This window comes from Doryrhamphus excisus, chromosome 10 (assembly GCF_030265055.1).
Source record: "Doryrhamphus excisus isolate RoL2022-K1 chromosome 10, RoL_Dexc_1.0, whole genome shotgun sequence".
NCBI classification, from domain to species: domain Eukaryota; kingdom Metazoa; phylum Chordata; class Actinopteri; order Syngnathiformes; family Syngnathidae; genus Doryrhamphus; species Doryrhamphus excisus.
In genome coordinates, this window is record NC_080475.1 from 1,046,118 (window position 1) to 1,067,520 (window position 21,403).

General features: G+C 41.9%; 1 protein-coding gene across 8 annotated transcripts in view; it reads right to left on the minus strand.

Annotated features, from left to right (window-relative positions):
- Positions 1–20,914, minus strand: part of phactr4b (phosphatase and actin regulator 4b) — a 31,647-nt gene extending 10,733 nt beyond the window's left edge. For 3 of the 8 annotated variants that reach the window (XM_058084516.1, XM_058084515.1, XM_058084509.1), the window contains exons 1-4: positions 8,920–9,157; positions 3,947–4,120; positions 3,526–3,606; positions 1,374–1,871 (exon numbers count right to left, since the gene is read on the minus strand). In XM_058084516.1, coding sequence (XP_057940499.1) covers positions 1,374–1,871; positions 3,526–3,606; positions 3,947–4,120; positions 8,920–8,980 — 814 coding nt within the window. In that variant the 5' untranslated portion in view covers positions 8,981–9,157. Of the gene's footprint in view, positions 1–1,373; positions 1,872–3,525; positions 3,607–3,946; positions 4,121–8,919; positions 9,158–11,928; positions 11,974–12,112; positions 12,225–19,883; positions 20,044–20,438; positions 20,462–20,678 lie in introns of those variants that run through there. The other 5 variants (XM_058084510.1, XM_058084513.1, XM_058084511.1 and 2 more) reach the window with 5 other exon arrangements.
- Positions 20,915–21,403: the final 489 nt, after the last annotated feature.

The following is a 21,403-nucleotide window of genomic DNA, read 5'->3' on the forward strand; positions in this document are numbered from 1 at the left end:
AAATAAAAAATAAGATATTTGAGAACAGTGGAATGTTTTATCAGAGCTTTTCTTGTAGAAAATCAGAACCAAAGCACTGAAAAAGTTTGTATATTTTTCTGTTTTTAATAAATGTGTTTTTTTGGAAAACCTGATGCGGCCCAGCCTTGCCCAGACCCTAGCTCCAGTGGCCCCCAGGTAAATTGAGTTTGAGACCCCTGCTGTAAAGGTTTGGTGTGTTTAAGCTCGATGTGTTGACGCTCATTGCGGATGTTTGCACAGCATTTGGCAAAATATCTTTCTTTGAAACAGAAGTAATGCTTAAGTGGAGATTCATTCATGTATTTCTTTTTATTAGTTATTGCCTCTATTTTCATAATTCCTCATATCAGGCCCTATTAAAAACATTTGCTTGTAACATGAAGTTGCAATGTCTTCAGTCCAAATATGCATCCAAAATTCAAGTACAAATGTAAGCTGCCGTAGTAAATCTGTCGTATTACTGCATTAATGCCTGCTCTGTGCATATTTCCAAAACGGGTTTAAACTTGTCAACCTCAGAAGAATGCACCAGTCTTTTCTACATGAGAAATGGAGAGTATTCTTTTAAATACTAGTTCCATAATTATCAGTCATCACCTTTAGTTAAAAGCACATTGCTATTGTCAATATTAATATCGAGAGAACATTTGTTATTGTTATCCTATTTTTAATTCCCTGTCTACACACATACGGGAGACAGAGTTTCTAAAAGTCTCCACCCTGGCTGGAGGGATATAAAACACTGTATGCGTATAAAAGCCAAAATATGATTCAAACGCAGCATTGGAGTGGTCAGCTCAATGTGTGCCTACACAACAGTAATCCATAAAAATCATTGTTCACAACCACTGACAAGCTTGCTCAGTTCAGAATGAGCTATTTTTGATGCCATTTCTTCTCAAGTCCTCCACAAGCACAGTGCATCCACTACACAGCCTCATTCATCAGACTGTGACAACCTGAATCTAAAAACAGCGCTTAACACCATTGTTTCACAAAGAGTAATGTTGCGTTAAAGCAATTAACTTAGCATCTTTACCAATTATCCCAGTGCTAAACTCCTTCACACTGCAAGTGTTAAAGGGCAATGACGGGTATAATGATTGTGCCATGTTAATTAGGAGAGGAGCTGAGAGTACGAGCTATTCCCCAATGTTCCTGAATAAGAAGCTGGAGCAGCACCCCTGGGAGTTGTCAAGAAGCCTGTCTATATCTGGGAGACCAGCACCTGACAGCGAGACCAGTGAAATATGCTACCACCCTTTAAAACAAAGAAGGAGGTCATTGTGTAAAACATGTGGAGCCTGCTGTTTCCTATGTGAAATTTGAGGAGGTAAACATGCACAACTCACCTCTACGAGCCCGTCCCTCTTCAGCAGACGCATGACGCGGGAGCGTGGGCTTCCAGTCCACATCAGTCTGCCGACTCCTCCTGCCATCCTCTGATGGAGCTTTCTGCAGCCCAGGTCTCCTCTGTCCATTTTCAGGGAGAAGCTGGCCCCCAGTTTGGCCGTCGCTCATCTGATTGTGAACCTGTCCTTGCCAGGCCATGTTAGACTTCCACTCGTTCTCCCCGTGTACTCGAGTTCCCATTAAACCACTTCCTCTCTGGACTTCTTCCGGCGGTCCAGAACCCCTGGAGGACGGAACTCTCCGTCGATCACCATCTGAGGGAGATCGGCCCCTATGGTCGTCCGTCTGGGGGAGCCAGGTAGGGTTTATCCTAAAGTCCGAATCAGAGGGGGCTTTGCCCTGGTTGCTCCGTCCAGCATTCACACCCCCTCCTCCACTCACAGGCAGAGTGTGACCATTCTTCACGTAGGGGTGCTTCAGGCTTTGGGACGCTCCATCTGCAAGACAACATTGCAATTATTCCTTTATTTGGCTTTTTGAGAAAACATAACACTTCTTGCAGCAAATGTAGAAATTAACTTTTGGCATGGAAGTTAATAAATATATTAATCGTTACAACTTGTGTTGATTGTGTAGCACTGATTGAGACACAATGGACTGCCCTACTTAACTGCAACCAGCAGAGGCGCTGTTGATTCCATCTCAACCAGCTCAGGTATTAAGAATAGCAACATGTCGGCTATACAAAAGAACTACATTCACACCATTGCTGAACCCTTTCAGGTACTCGTATAAGTGCTCTGGGCACAGATATTGAAAGAGGAGTTCAAAACATTCAAAGACTTGACAATGTATTCTAAAATGGTGATTAACATTAGTATGATAAATAACATTTTAAAATGATTTCCTACTATTTAATGATATTTTCATCCATGCCCAGCCTAAATGTCAATTTACTATTAGATTCTCAATGGAAAACTACATGAAACATGAACACACGTCTCTTTTTTGTGCGTTCTAAGATATAAAAACAGATAAAGAGAGACTTTCTCTGCACGTAATGGATCTACATTACTGGTGTGGTATGGCCAAGTGTCAATGAGCAAGTAATGCAGTTCAATGGCAGTAACAATGTTAACAATAACAACAATGCAGGTTGGTTCATGTGCATGTCACATTATAAGTAAATGGAGCGATGTTTGCTCTTTTTGGAGACGACTTCATAGGTGGAATACGTTCAGGAATGAGCCGTCTCTATATGTTTTTGAACACAAAGAAAAGAAAAAAAACATGCGTGTTGAAGTCTTAAACATTGTGGATGATAGGCAAAATAACAAAATAAAATGTGCCGTTTTGACCGTCATTTGCCAGTGAAGAAAAACGATTCAGAAAATTGATTAATAATTTGGGTAATTTATCAAGAAAATATGTCTTGATTTGTGTTTCACTAATATTTGCTTCATGATCCAGAAAACACTATCAATTAAATATCTGTGGGCTGTGTCAGCTACTGAAATACATTTTCCATACATCCCTGTCTGACATAAAATAGATAATAATAAGTTGCTTATTCAATACTGAAAATAATCAATGGCTAGAGCCCTTTCCACAGTCATAAAAAAACAAGCCCTGTAGACACTGATGTGTGTGTGTGTGTGTGTGTGGGTTAGTATGATGAAGGAGCAGCTGGAGATTTAATAAATGGGCTCCTGCAACAGCGGCCCGCTGCATTTTGATTGCACACGCCCCATTCAAAGCTAGTTTGCTGCAGGCCACCATTTGTTCCACTTTACCTCAGCTCGAGAGAGGCATTTTAAAAACAGAGATTACATTACCCCTAAAAACAAGCAAGGTGAAAGGACATTTGACATTTTCTAAATATGTCGCTGACACCCAAGGGGGCGTGGCAAGGATTTGTGACGCCATGAAAAAAATATCCTGTTGGACCCCCGCCCCCAAAAGAGTAAGTCATGGGCATGTCTCTTTCGCCCCCTTACAGTGCCCCTGCTTGATGGGAGTACAGTGTTCCTGCTATTATGTACTGATGACTTCACTTTGCAGACTGTGTGGGTGCAACAGCGTCAGCACTGCAAAAGAGCGGATACCGACGTTGCTGTGCAAAGATCAGATGAATCACAGACAAACTTGTACCATTGTCCGGCACCTCCTTCAGCACTCCCTGTTCTATAAGCTCCTGTCGGGTACGCCTCGTCGACATCCTTCTCTCCAGTTCTGCCATAAAAACACAAAAATGCATGCGTTAATATGGCAATCACGTAGGTTACAAGGTCCCTAAACAACAGGGTATCATACTACCGCTAATTGTCATTGTTCAGTGTGTACCAGGAGCCACATCAGACCCATCACAGAATATCCAGTATTAAGAGCTCGGCAAGTCACACCCCGATCCCTGCATTCCCTTTTACACAGCTACAGCAGCTCTGATAGTACCCTCCAAAACGTGAAATATTGGAGGGAGTACTACACTCCCCCATTCCCTGTCAGTGCTGTTTATACAGAACAGCTAAAAGAAAAAAGCTCTGTAAACACAATAAATTTCACAAAAACAAACCTTCTGATGCTTCCTTGAACTTCTCACTGCTTTTCTTCTTACGCCATTTCCACGGCTTGAAGATCTTGCCAAGACTGGAGAACTTGCCCTTGCGTTTTGTGGGAGGGGTGCTGTCCCCCGTCGTGCTGCCTGCCTCTGCCACCATCGTGCTGTGGTGCTGCTCACCTTCATCATCTGAAATGAAAGAAAAGATGTCATAAGTAGGTATTTAGAGACAGCGACACATAAACAACAGCATAATTTTGTCTTGAGTGGTTGTTTGATCTGGTAAAGTGGGTCTGCTTTGGTTGACCTTGAAAGGATCACACATTAGCATTCTTAGCATATAGGAAGGACCACAAATTTGGGGTAAAAATATGCCTTCCTGGCATATTGTGCAAGGTCTCAGCAAATCTTATGAAATATGCTCTTAAGTGCGGGTTGAGTGAATAAACAGTGGCCACATAAAGTAGGAAGTGGAACCATGGCGAGAAACTACATTTACTGATAAACCCAATGGAATTCTGGTCCCAAACCACGTTCGATTTTTTTTTTGTGGAAGAAAAATTGCACGCAGGGCGGCCTAGTGGTTAGCGCGCAGACCTCACAGCTAGGAGACCAGGGTTCAATTCCACCCTCGGCCATCTCTGTGTGGAGTTTGCATGTTCTCCCCGTGCATGCGTGGGTTTTCTCCGGGTACTCCGGTTTCCTCCCACATTCCAAAAACATGCTAGGTTAATTAAATCCAGATTGTCCATAGGTGTGAATGTGAGTGTGAATGCTTGTTTGTCTGTATGTGCCCTGTGATTGGCTGGCGACCAGTCCAGGGTGTACCCCGCCTCTCGCCCGGAGACAGCTGGGATAGGCTCCAGCACCCCCACGACCCTCGTGAGGAAAAAGTAAAAAGAAAAAAAGAAAATGAATGAATGAATGAATGAAAAAATTGCACGCAGTCAATAATTGGTGCCTGGTGTCAAGAACATACTTGAATGTAATGAAAGGGTTTTATGTCTTGCAGGAGTAACAATTGTTTCAGAGATGACTACAGCTTCACCAAAAGCCTCAGTATCCTGACACTAGATGTTGTTTCAATCACTGTAGACCCAAGCTAATCTTCCGCTCCAAACCGAGTGAGCTCCAAGTATTCTCGTTGAACACTGTTATTATCTTTAGCTCAGAATTCTCCAGCACTGAGTGTGTCTTGGCAGGATGATGCCGAGAGCTCATTGACACGCCGCATATCCACAGTTAACAAGAGAAGTCTGATGCTGGCATTCAGCCAGAGTTCACCAGCATTCCTTGGCTTGGCGGAGACCAGTACCTTATCAGCCTTCCAGCCCCCACTGCCTCAATACAGAAACCAGGCACACACACACACATGGATGAGGTCAGGGAGCACATATGACTGTCAATCAATGTTATACGCAGCATAACTTTAAGAAGGCGATGCAAAATAAGTGCCTACTGTCATGATTACATACTCTGAACTGGTGACTGACAGGCCAACCAAGGGTAAGTCAAATGACAGGATGCTGAGAGTTTAATTGTTGACGCTGTCAATGGAGCATCTGTGGCTTCAACCGGCATAAGGTTTACTTTTGCTAGGAGAACAATGTCTTCTTCAAAACATCTAATTCCATGCATACAATGTGCTACAAAAGTATTTGCACAATTGCAGCATTTTGTGTTTTTTTGTCTTTATATGTACTACAACAGTTGGTTAGAAGTCAGTGTGATTGAAGTAAGTTTCCCTGTCAACATGCAACACAACCATTTTGGAATTCTAGCCAGGACATTGCTTTAGAATTTCTCAATTTTAAGGGCTCAAAAATTGGGATTTACTTACATTTGGTAATGGTTTTATTTAATTTGAACATGCATCAGATTGCAATTGAATGCATCACATAATCAGTTCACAGTTCCACATGTCCAACAGGAGTAGGAAGAAGCAAAGCTTATTAAATCCTACCCCTCCATCTGGTACTTTTACAATCAGTAACTGTTACATTTGTTCACTTCCTGCTTTCCTTATATATTTTAAGTTTCATTTGCTGCCTTTGGTTCTGTCTTCATTAAAGAGAAGCATGCTTTACACAGCCACAAGGCAAATTATGCCCCGTCTTGCAATGCCACTGCCGTGGTTAATCGCATTTAGTCCACAGTTAACGCAATTAATCACATTGAATCACAGATAGAAATATTACATCAAATTTTATGTAAAAGGATATCAATTTCGGAACTATGTGCCATTATTTAAAACAATACAGTCAGCAAGCATATTTTAGTATTACTATTTTTCTTTATTATTAGCATATTAGCTCTTAAACTCGCCCACAAGCGTTCAGAAAATACAAAATGTGAGTGAGTGAGACGTCTCACAGACACAAGCATGATGTACGAATGTTTAATGTGAGCTGCAATTTGTCCGACTTTGTTTGCCGGTCATTGAACGCACCATCTACCATTTGCCGATGCACAGAGGGATGTATGGATGTATATTCCACTTTTTTCTTTCACCTTATATGCTCCAAATGCTGATACTATGTGGGAATGCATAAAAGGTAAGATTTGATGACTATGAGTGTTAATGGGCATCATTGTCATACACAACCTCTGTGGAAAAACAAAGCCCACCAAGCGGGATGGTGGCTCTGTATTCATTTAGTGCTTTTCATTTGATGTTGTTCCTGCCATACTTTTATACAATACATCATAAATAGGATCAATTACATGGCTATAATGTACGTATGTTGTACTCAGATGTTGAAAATCTTCATATAGGTATGAATGGGAGTGTGAATGGTTGTTTGTCTATATGTGCCCTGTGATTGGCTGGCAACCAGTCCGGTCTTCCTAAACGTTTGGAGGCAAGAGATGCATGCATGCGCGAGGCTGGCAAAGTTATCAAGTTAATTAATTACTCACACAATAAATTAAAATTAACTTATTATTTTCCCAGGCCTAGTGCCCAGAAGACATTTTTTTTCTCAATGAGAAATTTTGTGATGTTTTAATCTCGCGAGATACTGTGATACGAGATCTTGTGACACCACTGACATACATATTATATCTTTAATCCGTTGTGGTGGTGTATGAAACCTCTGCCATTGTCCAGAAACTTCTCACCCTAACATAGAGGATGTCTTGGCGGCACCAATGCCTTGCAGTCAGATTCCAACAATGTAAGCCTACAATGCTGATGTGGATTACTTCAAAGAGGAAGAGAACATAAGGGTACAATGACAAAATACTAACTGTTCCAAGAATTTAACCTTTTAGCTGTGAAGTTGAAATTCACAGATGACACTCTTTGTCTGTAACACCTCTCAGTGCAACAGTTGTCATCTAAAACACAAATGCATTATCATCTATTTATCTTCAAATGAATGAATGTTTGTCTCCGAATAAGATAATGATAATTCTACCTGGAAAGTGGCTGGTAAGTGTCCAGCTTCCATGGCGACGGCTTTTAAAACAGCATGCCATGGAAAAAAGGCCACGTTCATTCAGCAATTCCAAATGCAACTTGAATCAGCATAGGCCAAAAAGTCAGAAAGTCTGGATAGCAGGAAATACCGAAATTTTAAATCACAGCGGGTCGAACTTGAACAGGCGCATTTTCCACACTGAGGAAATCCATTTTAATATTGTCGTAGTACAACTCAGGAGGATTCTGATTGGCTGCCATAACGTCCCAATAAAGCAGGGCGGTTGCCCTGTGATCCAAATGTTTGTCGGTTGACTGCAGTGTCCAAAGAGCCCGTGTCACACTGGCTCAGCTGAAGCCAGTCAAGCAGGATAAAAGCAGGCTGTGCCAGGCCAGCACACATACTACCCAGCCAGGGCAGTGGGCATCCATTTGTAAAAAATGACAGAACAAATCCTTTGAAGACAAGCACTTTTACCTGATTAAATTATCACACACAAAAAAAAATCCAAATGAGAGTTCAGATTCAAACGCAGTTCAGACGCAGACAATCGGCCTAAAAATGAAGGTTTCGTGTGAGAACAGTGAGTGACCGTGGGACTGGAAACGGGTGTAAAGGGGAAAAAGACACAAAAAAAAGCACAGGAGTGAAGGGGGGCAGCCTGGAAACACAGAGAGGAAACGGCACTCCACCCTGATTGTGTGACTGGGAACAAAGACAACCTCTTCCCCTCGCAAACTGTAACATCGCACTGTACAACACTGTTCCGCAAAGTCCAATCCGGTGACACCAGTGACACCAGTGAACCATGACCACTACCTGCTAACACATTAACAACAACCTGCTGGGTGTAAAACATGCCGTTGCAATACAGGACACAGGAATTCTGGTCGTTGCGCTGTGTAATCTGAAGCTGAAAGATAAGGCATTTGAGTCAGGAAACATGGGGGTGTGCGGCTATGGGAGGCCACACCTACCAGTCCTGTAAACATGTGCCACAGTGGCTAAGATTTCCCTCTGACCTCATAATTCCATGAGTCATGACAGCCTTGGTCAGGTGAGCATGTGATCAGATTGTTGCTTGAAAAAAAAAATCCTTAATGATCACTTACATAAGAGGCCTACTACCACCAGGAGCAACACACAGTGAACAATTATATCCGCTTTAATAACCAAACCACTGGCAGGGGAAGATTATGCCTTTGCCTGACAATCCTTTTTTTTCACTTTTACACACGATTAGTACTATGTATTATTCACCCATATAATTAACAATACAATCAACTGAGGTTTCTAGTGTCATGCAATAACTGTGTGAGTGATCCCTATTATGAATATAAAGTGTGCACATATGCACGAGTACATGAAAACACAGCTGACATTCCTCCACGTGATCCAAGTGATTTAACATTCCTTGTGGTGGTAAAGTAAATGGAAAACTGAGAACTAATCGTGAGCTCGCTCTCTGCTCAGTAAGTGATTGAAACATCTTCCACAAGTAACTGTAATGGAGAAATACACACAGAAAGTACACTCAAGAGTACAGGAGTGAGTGCAGACACTCACCGCCATTGTTGTGTTGTTCTGGATCCTGAGCCGAGGTCTCCACTCGGAGACTCTGTCCCATGATCTAGCCCCCTGCGGGGCCTCTACCTGTTCCTGCACCTTCAAAAACGTGCTCAAACTGGATAGATGCAAGGCTGCACCTGCCTTGCTCACCCTCTTCAACAAAGCCCTCTCGTCTCCGCCATGTCAAGTCCTATCTTGTTTTCAGCGTTCCTGTTGTCTACCCTTCCTCAATTCCTTTCAGTACTCCCCCCTCACCCCTCCCCTGTCTCAATCTCCTTAAGTCCTCCCCTCCCTGCAGGAGCTGGACTCCCTCTCGATGACTGACCCTCCCTCCTTGGCTCATAGCGCAGGTCAGCCCTCAGTGAAAGATGCCAACCATTCCTGGGAAAGCTGAGTTATGTTTTAAATGGTGTGTGTGCGTATATGAAAGACAGAGATGGTATGTAGGGCAATGTATGCAAGAAAAAAACAAAACCACAAAAGATCAGTCCCGTAGTGTACCAAAGTTATGTCACTATTTATTTTGTCTTGCAAACCTGCCAAGGAAAACTCAAGAAGGAAATAAGTTTTGTGAAAAAAAAAGTTGAGAAGAAAATGACATCTGAGTAGAAAGTGAGCACTTCCAAGAAATATGAATTCATATAGAATCAAACCTATGCGGACAGTTATTAATTAAGATGACAAATACATTTGCTGTTGTTTATCTCATATCCGCCATGCTTGTTCAGAAGCAACAGAGTGTGTTTAACATGCTGCTCACCCTCTCATTAACTCCAAACCCCATTTACTGCAGTTTTCCGAGTCTCTTGATGACAGTTCTGAACAGCATTAGTTTGCTTTACTTGAAATGTTTACCAAGGAACCTGCACAAAGACAGACCACTACACAAGGGGGGTGGGAGTGTGAGCAGTGGACCCCAAGAATCAGTGCTTTGATTCCTTTGGAGGTTTGAGTGTCTGCAGAGAAACTTGTCCAAGTGTGCCTCCAGAGGCCTCCAGAGCACCGAGCTGTGTCACTATGTCTGGATGGAGTTTTCTTAGCATTTGGCTGCATCTGGGCTGGTTCTAAAGATGGAGAGCTAATGTGTGTGTGTGTGTGTGTGTGTGTGTGTGTTCAACAGTGTTCTTTTGCTCTTCTTGTGCCCCACATACAGTCTCCACACCGGGCCGGCTTCCAGAAAGAGCTGAGCCAATCCGCATGAGCCCAGAACCTGTCGGCCTGACCTGGATAACAGACTGAGCCAGACTTCGGCAAGCTGAGGCAAGTTTGCAATGTGGAATACAAATACATGCGTGGTACTACGAATGTTTGGAAACGTCCCTTTACCTCATCATTGAGGTCTCAAACATGCGGCCCGCGGGCCAAATGTGGCCCGCAGGACACTAGTTTGAGGCCCCCGCCTTGATATGAAAGTTTAATGTTAGTGCGGCCAGCGCAAGTTTGATATGGATGCTGTATGGTATCATGTACCCAGAAAAAATTATTACGTTTCATTAATGTTCATGTTAAAGGTTAAATAACTGTTAAATAGTTATCCTCCCTCTCCGTGTGGAAGTGGTAAGTTTTTGGCTATTTAAGTTTAAAGGAAATAACTTGAAGGCTACCGTTTAGGTTGCTAGCTCTCTAATTTGCGAGTTAGCATGTGTCTCAAGACCCTGCAGTTGCGCAATATGTTGTAAATAAAAAGAGTATAAATGTGACTGTAGTTGTGTTTTGTCATGTCTACAGGGCTCTAATAATGCTTTGTTCATTTTAATCTGAAAAAAATAATTTGTCTACCCACCAACTATATGTGGTTTCTTAAGTTTTTATTATTTGCCGTTTTATTATTATTATTATTATTATATTTATTTATTTATTACTGATTGATTGATTTTCTTTATTCTTGATTTGTTTATTTTTCATCTTATTTTGTGTAGAAAAAAAAAAGTAAGATATTTGAGAACAGTGGAATGTTTTATCAGAGCTTTTCTTGTAGTTTTTTTCTTTAAGTTTCTTAAATTTTTTTGTTTTTAATAAATGCGTTTTTTTTGTTTTTTTTTTGAAAACCTGATGCGGCCCAGTCTCACCCAGACCCTAGCTCCAGTGGCCCCCAAGTAAATTGAGTTTGAGACCCCTGCCCTATCACAATAAAAGACCTTTGTGCAAATTGTATTGTTACACAAATGAACGGAATACATACCGTAAACAAGTTACAACAAGATTTAGACTGCACAGTCGGAGTGATTCTTAACCATGGGGCAAGGCCATAAGCGCCCCGTAGAGGACCGCCCCAAAAAAACTGCTTTGCACCTGTGGGCAGCGAGAAGCTCAGTTGCAGAACTGCTAAAATGTACATGTTTTGTACTCTGCACACACCTTTAATTACGCATGCATGATTCTCCGCTCTCTAGGTACGCTTTTTCCACTTTCAGTTTCTAGTTGCCATGGCAACTCCGCAAATCAAAAACACTCCCTTTATAATTGCCATCAGCGGCTGCCACTCCTAGCAAGTGCTAGGTGGAGTCAATGCCTCAAAACAAGCAGGTAGTAGAGCTGAAGTTTATGTTGGGGCTTAAGTGGTGCTGTACGTACCTTGTAGAGTACCATGCATCTAGTCAGAGTTGAGTTAATGAATGGCCATAGCAATCATATGACTGACGACTGTATGTAAATATGCCCTGTCTTGCAAAGGTGAATGAGTGAAGATAAATTCCTTTACTTCCTAAATCCTTTCACTCAGCTTCATGAATCTAACTCAAACAATAACCATACTAATATATTCCAGTACTCTCGTCAACAAACCATCGCATAGCAGAACTAGGAAGGACACAAACAGACCCTCAATCAGACTCTGTGGCCCAGCGGATGTGTGGCTTAGTCCTTGAGTGGCTCATAAAGTGTCCACAAGCTAGACAGCGCTCATAAACACAGTGGCTGTATGGCAAAGATGACGATGGCTCGACGGTTCTTTCTGCAACATTAACACGGCACTTAACAAACCACAACATCCAACTTGGTACTCACCACGATTGTCCATCACAGAGTTTGCAGCACACCAACCAACGGTTCCTGAAAAACAACATTGACACACATTCAGTTGAACAAGTCAGTTCATTCTCAGTTCTAAACAATGTTAAACAAACAAACTCAATTTGGTCAAGATTTAATTTAATTTCATTGAAATACAAAATGTAAAGTGCAAACATACACAGTAGAAAGTCATGAGTGGGGGTGGCAGGTTTCCTCAGCAGCGATATTGCAATTTTTTTCCTCAGGTTTTCAGCATAGTGAACATGGCAGCTCCACCCATGTCACCCCCCCTTGGGAAAGAGAAACAGAAGACATTAAAAGCTTGCCAGGCAGTGCTGATGAAGCAATTATAGAGATCCGCCAACATATTTAAACTATCCCTTTGCTTAGAATGATGGCGATTTTGATACCAAAAGGTTAAAAAAAAGTGCGACTGCAAGCATTGTAAGCATTTTCACAGATGTAGTACAGGTAAGTTCTTGGGTAAGGAACGAGTTCTGTTCTTGAGTCCTAATTCTGTTCTTATACCGAAGTTTATGCATGTCATGATAATTAATAAATTAATTAACCACACAATAAATAAAAAGTAACTATATTGACATGCGCATGTTTGTTTTCCTCCTCTCTACCAAACAGCCTGGATGACAATAAGGTTCACTCTGTTCATCCGTCTCAACATCTGGGTATGTTGGTTCTATAGCAGTTGTCATCATGGCTTCGTCTTCATATGGCTTGATGGTTTTTATGGTTTCGGTTGAGTGACGGTGGTTGATATGAAGGAAATGTTGCTGCACTGGAGCTGGTTGATGTGTGGCCTGTTGATCGTTGGTCTCAACGATTTGCGTCACAAAAATGTTTTTAGAGGTGCACATCACGCAATACAAAGCTTGTTGGTGTGGTGTGCACTGGAACCTCTGGCCAGGCTTTGGGGACAGCAGAGCAGTCCGTTAATGGGTGTGTTCAGTGGTCAAAATGTGTGTTTGTTGGTCATGCCCAATTCCTACTGTTGCTGACTATTGTTCTCTTGTTGGTTGATCAAGCTTTTTCCAACAAACATTCCATGCTACAAAACAAGAATGAAGACTTGTGATGATATTGGATCGGTATTGGGATCAGACCATATTCAAGGCTGCAATTTCGGATTTGTATCGTATGCTAGAAGCAATATTCTGTACGAATTGACCAGCAAGGTCAAAGGTTAACTTGCTGGACAAGCATAATCCCGAAACAATGACTGAGTTCATAGTTAAATTTGGGTTACATAAGGAAATTTCCACTACTTAAGCTACAAAGGTAGTGTACGCATGACATGTCAACGCCATTGTAGACCATGTACGTTGTGTAAATACGTACCATGAGCAAACACAACACTGCTTCACTTCACAATTACACACACACACACACACACACACACACACATACAGGGCCTCACTTCAATGTTGCACATGAAAATGGGATGTTGGTGGCCTACTTCCCTCAACATGTTAGCCCTCTAACAACTTTGAGCCACAATGACAATCACTGCAAAGCAGGGGTCTCACAATCACAAGTTTCACTCTCAGTTTCCCATTCACAAGACGATACACAAACTTTTTGCTTTACTTTAAAAGATAAGTACAATGAAAATATATTTTTTTAAATTAATGTTAATTACAACATATTGCAATCTACTAATATAATGTCTACTGCGTTACGCTCTTCTGCCTCCACCCACCAAGACAAAGCAACTGTGCGAGTGCCAAAAGACCATGCCAAGGTGCTGAAATCAATGCACAGAGTGAACCCTCTGACGAGGAAAACAGACATATAGAAGACACTGATGAACACTATTTGAGTAAAATATTGTAGCAAAGAGACAAGGCAGGCAAAATACCGGGTCACCAAACAGGGTCCTCATTAACATGTAGGACACCAGGGGGAGTATTTTCTTTTCTGTCCATCACAGAAACACACTCAACAATCAGGCATGCCAAACCAATTCCTGAAGCCGTGACTGTACAACCATCTGTGGAGTCCACACACCCACTCCGCTACACTTTCTCTGCGCTAATTCAATTACGACAAGAGAGGAAATGGCAGCAGCTGGCTGGGTTATGCCATCTTTAAATAGCAGTTTGCTTCACACACACTCAGGCTCGGGATTTGGGCACAAAGGCCAGCGGAGGAAAATCATTAACTGCACTCACAGGACTCTGTTGAATGGCGTTTGATGCCTGTGCAAATAACACACACAGCAGTAGTGAACACCTGATTGTGTCGCTGCAGTTCATGAGAAGTTTGGAGACTAGCACTGTAACCGTCCACTATAGTCGCTCGTCTGCAACCCACTCAGAATGAATGAGGATGTCTGTTTTCTATCAGGGTCAATTGAGCGTCACTGCCCTAGAAAAGAAACATTCACCACAGGGACTGGTGGCCCACTTTCAACAGGAGGCCAAAAATGCTACTTGGTGCTTTTTTTGCTCAACTTTTTTTTGTATTCTGTGCTCCTCAACCTGTGTGATGAAGATTACATCACAGGGTGAAACATCAGCTGACAATACTGCTGAGCAATGAGTTGTTATTGCATGGGCTTAAAATGTACTAACTCATTAAAAGCGACTCTTAATTGACGATTCAACCAACCAAGTGTTCAGTTAGTAACCCCTGACTACTAAATATTTAACATACAATATATGTTAACGCACAACCAAGGTCCAAAAAGATGTAGAACTAGTGAGAACAGAGGCACATTGGTGACCTTGTGAATGTCCCCCACAGTCACAAAAGAGCGTCTTCATGGTTTCTTCCATCTTCCTGGAGGTCGAATGGCCAAGAACCCATCCATATAGCGCAGCATAAATTCAACTATCCACAACTACGTGTCTTCTTGTCAGCTGAGGGAGGGTGGAGACAGAGAAGAGACCCTTTTTTTTTTAATTAGGCATCACAGCTCAAGCTTATCTGTGAGCAAATCAATCAAGGGGGCTGACAGCTCACCCATCAGAACTGCCTCTTAATGGTCCATTAAAGAGCGACGGCCAATTGCAAGTGGATGGAAAGGGCTGTAGCTCCAGTTGACATTTTCTCTGAGGAGCAAATTGACTTGAGGAGCTATTAGGCCTCAAGCTGATTGAACCAGAGAAAATGTTGCCATAGGAGTGGCTATGGACGTTGTTAGGTCTATTTTAGGGGTGCCGTTGTTACACTATAAACTTCCTAAGGCTTTTTTTCTTATATAAGAAATTAGTTCAACCATTCACTTAACACAAACCATGAAGAATATGAGAATAAATTAATTATAATAGGTACACAAGTTGTTAATTGATCACGATTATCAATCTGTTTAGGTATTGGGTTCGGTAGGGGGAAGCTGCATGTCATGTTAATGAAAGAACTCAATAGCCACGTTTACATGGATCAAAATATTCCAATTCCATTCGGGTTATTTGCTCAAACGGAAAGAATGTAACCTTTGTATACACCTCATTCCGAAAGAAAAGTGCCAATCCGAATGAATATATAATAGGATTCCCAGGGGTGGAAAATTCCTTTCCCCAATCCGATTGAGGTATCTTGTACCCGCTCAATCGGAAAGTTGTCAGACTGCGTTCTTCTTCTTCTGTTGTTTATTGGCGGTTGGCAAGCAGCTTTCGTGTGCATTAGTGCCATCTGTGGACAGAATCTAAACCCTTCTATACGCCATTCACAAGTCCAGTTTTATTAAAAAAGAAAATATATATCTATATAAAACATGTGCCGAGCTTAATTATAAAATATTAGCAAGATTGAACTTTATCTTTTCCTGTTCCCGGGTGCGTTCTTTCAGCGAATGCTGAGATATGACATAACACGCTGCTCGAGACGTTCTTCGATTTAAAAAAACGGAGGTGAACAATCGACACTGGACTGCTGCGGAAAGTTTGTTTTTATCCAAACTAAATTTCAAGACTGGACGAAGGAAAAACTGGCAATGCGGAGTTATTCCAACAAGTGAAAGAAAAACTCGAAGTCGGTATCACGTGATGTTGGTGTTTACGCTTTACTGCGCATGCCCCATTGACTATTCTGGTTGATTATAGCGGCGCATGTAGACACGCCATTGGAATATTCCTTTCCATGTATACCATTGCTTTAGGAAAAGTAATTCGGAAAGATTTCATTCGGAAAGAGAAAAACTCCTCATGTAAACGTGGCTAATGAAAGATACACATTTGGGCTGCACAAAAAAAAATCCTCCCAAAATTGCATCCTTGATTCACGCTATATGCAATTACTATTAACGAGCCGCATCACAAACAAACGCTGCCGTTTCCCTCAATGACTCACATTGAGGAAACTCAATGACTGGCATGACTGCTGACACTTCCTCCATGCTCTGGCCGGCCAGGGCGTGTTGGCTCCGCTCCTCTGGTTCTATCCCCGAGGGCCAACACCACCAGCAAAGGCTATCATTCACTGGCTATCATTCATCAGCAGGGGGGGGGGGGTTAACACTGTAGCAACAAGTATATACAGTGACACCTCGATTTTCATACGCCCCAGTTTCCATTGCACATTTTGACTAAAGTTTTGCCTCAGCTTTTGGACAATATGGCACTTAAACTAGTCAGTTTGCCCTGTACTGTATCACACTGTGAAATCAGATCCCCAAACAAAGAACCCCAACACATTGCTAGCCGTCTGATGCAATTTTTATTGAGTGTGACTGCTAAATAACCCACCATGGAGCCAAAGTGGGAGCAATTTGATAAAGATGGAATTTTATCTTGCCAAGATTGTACAGTAAGTCCGCATCAACAATAAGTTTCATCCATTTGTTTATTTTATAATTATTTTGCATTGTTTTTTTTTTTCATTATTTTCTATAAAATAATATTTTGGGGCTTGAAAAACAGGAGCATTACAGGCTAGCTAATGCTGAGGAGGCCTGCATGATTGAATGTCTGCAGACAAGATATAGAGAAGACATAGGTTCTGTCCACATGTAAGTGAAAAGACAATATTTTTCAAACATATAAGCTTATCAGGAAGCACTCAAAAAATGTATGTATGTAGCGCTGCAAATCTAAGCACAGAACACAAACAGCACATGCTGTGGGCACGCTCCAAGTAGCCACAACTGGACTCAGCTACCAAAACAAGACTGGAGTTGAGACGAAGGACAGTGTACGTGTCCCTGTCGTATCTGAAACAACATTTTATCAATACTGCCTAATGTATTATCTTACAGACGAAAAGAAAGTAGGTGCGAGTTCAGCCACTCAACCTCTATTTTCATAGAACGCAGCCATCGTTAATGTCATGAGGTCGGTCAATAGAAAAGACTTGTTTATGTATTTAGGAGCCAGGTGCATGGCAATCGCTTTTGCATGCAGATTGCGTGACAGTGGTAAAATAGCAGAAGATTGCCACAGCACTCTTATGTCAATAACTTAATTACTCCTGTTCTGTTAAGTACGATTTAATAGGGACAGAGACTGGGATATCCCGATCAGCATTTTTGGCCTTGGATTTGATCCGATCATTTTGACAATAGCCACGTTTACATGAGATTTTCCTCTTTCTGAATGGCGTACCAGAAAACAGTGTATACATGGAAAGGAATATTCCAATCTCCTGTCCACATGCACCGCTATAATCAAACTGAATAGTCAATGGGGCATGCGCAGTAAAACAAACAACATCATGTGATTCATCGAAGATGGCGGACGAGAGTGTGATTACCACGGTTGTTGGGATAGTTGCTACGCTTTTTTTTAAAGCAGCAACTTGAAATCCATGCGATTCTGCGAAAAATGACAGCGAAGAAGAGGCATAGAGGGAATGGAATTAATATTTAATAATAAATTAATAATAATAAATAGTTTTTTGCCCGTCCAGTCTTGCAATTACTTTCAGTTCTTTTAAAGTTTGGATCAAAAACAAACTTTCCGCTGTAGTCCAGTAGACTGCTCACCGCCATTTTCAAAACCTGAAAGACGTCTGCGTGTTACGTCACAGCTGAGCATGCGCTGAAAGAACGCACCCTGACAACTTTCCGATTGAGCGGGATCGGATTGGGGAAAGGAATATTCCACCCCTGGGAATCCGATTATATATTCATTCGGATTGGCACTTTTCTTTCGGAATGAGTTGTATACAAAGGTTAGATTCTTTCCATTTGAGCAAATAACCCGAATGGAATTGGAATATTTGGGTCCATGTAAACGTGGATACTGTTATTATAGCTTGTGGACGTGAGACTGTTTTAGCACATAAACACAATAACACATTTTGACAAAGCTTATTTCATTGCTAGTATTGTTGTAAATCAATAACATAGCATCACAATGACAGAATATAGCGTGGCTCCACATATTCTAAAATATGGCAGAACCTCACATTCCACAGAAGCAATAAATTGGACTACCTTTTCAGTGATGCGCTGTGCCTTTTCGCTCACTTTTGGGTACTTCCTCTGGAAGTCCGGAGTGGTTTTGGCATAGCAGCCAAAACACTTCATACTATACTTTATGTTTGGCCCTTATTTAAATATTGGTATCCAATGCAGCTCTACTAGTACTACCCGTTGAAACTGTCACTCAAAGCACTTCACAATGAAGTGAACCCATTATTCATTCACACACTGATGGTAACCTACATCTGTAGCAACAGCTGCCCTGGGTTAGTCTGACGGAAAAGCGGCTGCCTCTCTGACCACCACCAAACATTCATTGGCATTCCTACACCAGTGTGGGTGAAGTGTCTTAAGGCAGCTGCCATAAAGATTGGTTGGGCTCATCCTCACATCTACGATCCATTAAAAAAAAAAAAAAAGACAAAAATTGGCCCAATCTCGAGGACATCTCTATTTAAAAACATGACCCACATAATGTCCCACATTTTTACGACACAAGCCAAAACTCTCCATTCTGCTCGTATGTACATGAATCCTGAAGATTGAATTTCTAACTAAATTTCTCACCCTGACCAGAGTTTTCCGTTAGCTGAGTTTTAAACGGCCAGAACACACAGAAAAACAGTATGTTTTTAAAATGTCCGTATATGCACATAGCCTGGGCTAGGTATCAGGTCCTGATAAGTGATCTTAAAATAACGAATTAATTGATAACGTCTGTGTAGGTTCCATTCTTAGGTTGCGTTCACACTTCAGCGCGGTCTGGTTTGCGTTGGTCATACTTAAGCATACGCATAAAGTTGTGCCTCAACTGAACGGCGTATTGTCAGACATCGTCACATGTCAAAACTACTCTTCTGAGTAACAAACAAAAATGTCTTTGGACATTTGTTTCTATGGAAGATCTTTTACCAACTGGCATATCAACAAGCAACATTAACCCTCTATTGAAAAGAGCTATGATTCAACTACTGTACACTATTTTCGACTGATTATAGTTTCATTATTTTGGATTTCATGGGTGTTCCTATGTATCACCTGGTTACACATTTGGTGACATCATATCCGGTGTTTTGGTCCGTTTCACACTTGCCTCATTCAGACTCGTCTGACTGAGACCCATCTTTCAGGTGGTCTCGATCCCCGTTTAGTTTCCTCCCGCTGTCATCACACTTGACTAAATAAATCGTACTAAGAGCAAACTGACTCAAGTCTGTTTTGAACAGAACAAAAAATGACAATTGTGAACGCACCCCTGAACGCACCGCCTCCCTCCTTTCTTTCAGTCCAAATGACGTCCTTAGGAGTGGCTAACAAAAGGTTCAAATACAAGTGTAGGGACACAGAAGCGATGTAGAATATATATCAGGTCAGCAGTTGTGTGAACCAAATGACAAATATGCTCCATATGGCACCCAGAAACTCGGAATGAACATACATGAATCAACTCCTGTATGGCTAAACACAGCCCGTACCGTAATTAGCTCTACATGGCGTGTTACTTTACAACTGTAGCGACATGCGTGACGTTTACTTAATCGTTTTATTTCCGTGACAAGGTGCACGTTACCTGGGTAGTTGGCGCGGTTAAAGTGAGTCGAGCCTCGGGGGGGTAAAGAGCCTCTGAATTCCTGGTGTAATAGAACGAACAACATTACTACCAATACTTCCGGTATCAAATTGTGTCTTTTAGCCCGAGGTGTCCTCGCGCCAAGTGGGCTAGAGATGAGTGAGCAGTCACTCAGCCTGAGGGGGGGGGGAAGGAACAACATCCGGTGTTGCCTTTCACAATAAAAGCTTGTCTGGTTCTTTCTAGCAGACTGTCGATATGACCGGTCTTTTGTATTTTAACTGTCAACCGCCTTTCCCCATACACTGTTAACCATTCGTGGTCTCTTAATTTGGCGTACAACACATAAATCAATAAAGTGTGACGTAGTAGCATAGTTAAGAGCGACTACGAGAGTGGGTGGTTGTTCACAGGCCTTAACCGCAAAAAGCACGTCGTCAATATGCAACACTGATCACTCAAACCAGATTCTAATTTAATGTGTGCAGTAATACGGAGTGCTTATGATACATGTAGTTTTAAAAAATCAACTACATACCACATATCATCACGTACCCTTTGTTTGTGTGGATTCCTTGTGCAAGAAAATGTGCAAAATACCTCCCATTTAAAGAGGTGGGAAACAGCAGGTAATCCATAAAGGTATTTTTAAAGCGGTTCCCATGGTAAGCGACATTTACACACAACATTACTGTACAATACCTTGTAGCCGATCAGCCAACTTAGGTTTATTATCCTCCAAACAAACAAACTCGCCAGATAACAATGGATTCACATTCCTCCTCATTGACTCACCTTTCTTTTCTCCGCCCTCCTCTTTTCAAAAAAACTACAGCCAATGTGAAAATATCACCCACGATCACTTTCCCCCCACTTCCAACAACACTGCGACACCTCAAAGTCCAAACATTTTAGCGGACTTACCGGAAGCCATCCCGTGCCGGGCATGGTGGTACCGGTAGTCCTCGATGGAAGCTGCGGGTCCTCTGCGGACGCTGTGTAACCGCCTCTTCTATGCGTGCTGAAGACTTCATTACCCACAAAGCCTTGCGGCCAAACTATACGGGTGAGGAGAAGGGCGGGTGATGGGGTTATTAGCCAGCTACTAGCTAGGACGCTTCCACCATTGTCGATGATTTTGCTCTACAAAATGCTGTTAATAAATACATTTATTTAGACACACTACCAAAACGTGTATTTATTTACCATTTGCAACAGTTCATAGCAGCTATATAACAACACGCGTCTAATTTTGCGACGTGAACGTGTCACAAGCTAAAAGTAAAGGTACATACAAACGTATTTACATTGGTGTTGAACATTTCTAGAATGCATTCCGCTAAATAGGTACAAAAAATACAGATCATTTGTCCAGGTTTGGCCACCATGCTGTGGAAACGCCATTACAGCTTGACTCGAGTTTGCCATCTAGTGGACAACTGCCATTACAATAGTTTTTAAACTTATTTTTCATTCATTCATTTTCTACCGCTTTTTCCTCACGAGGGTAGCGGGGGGTG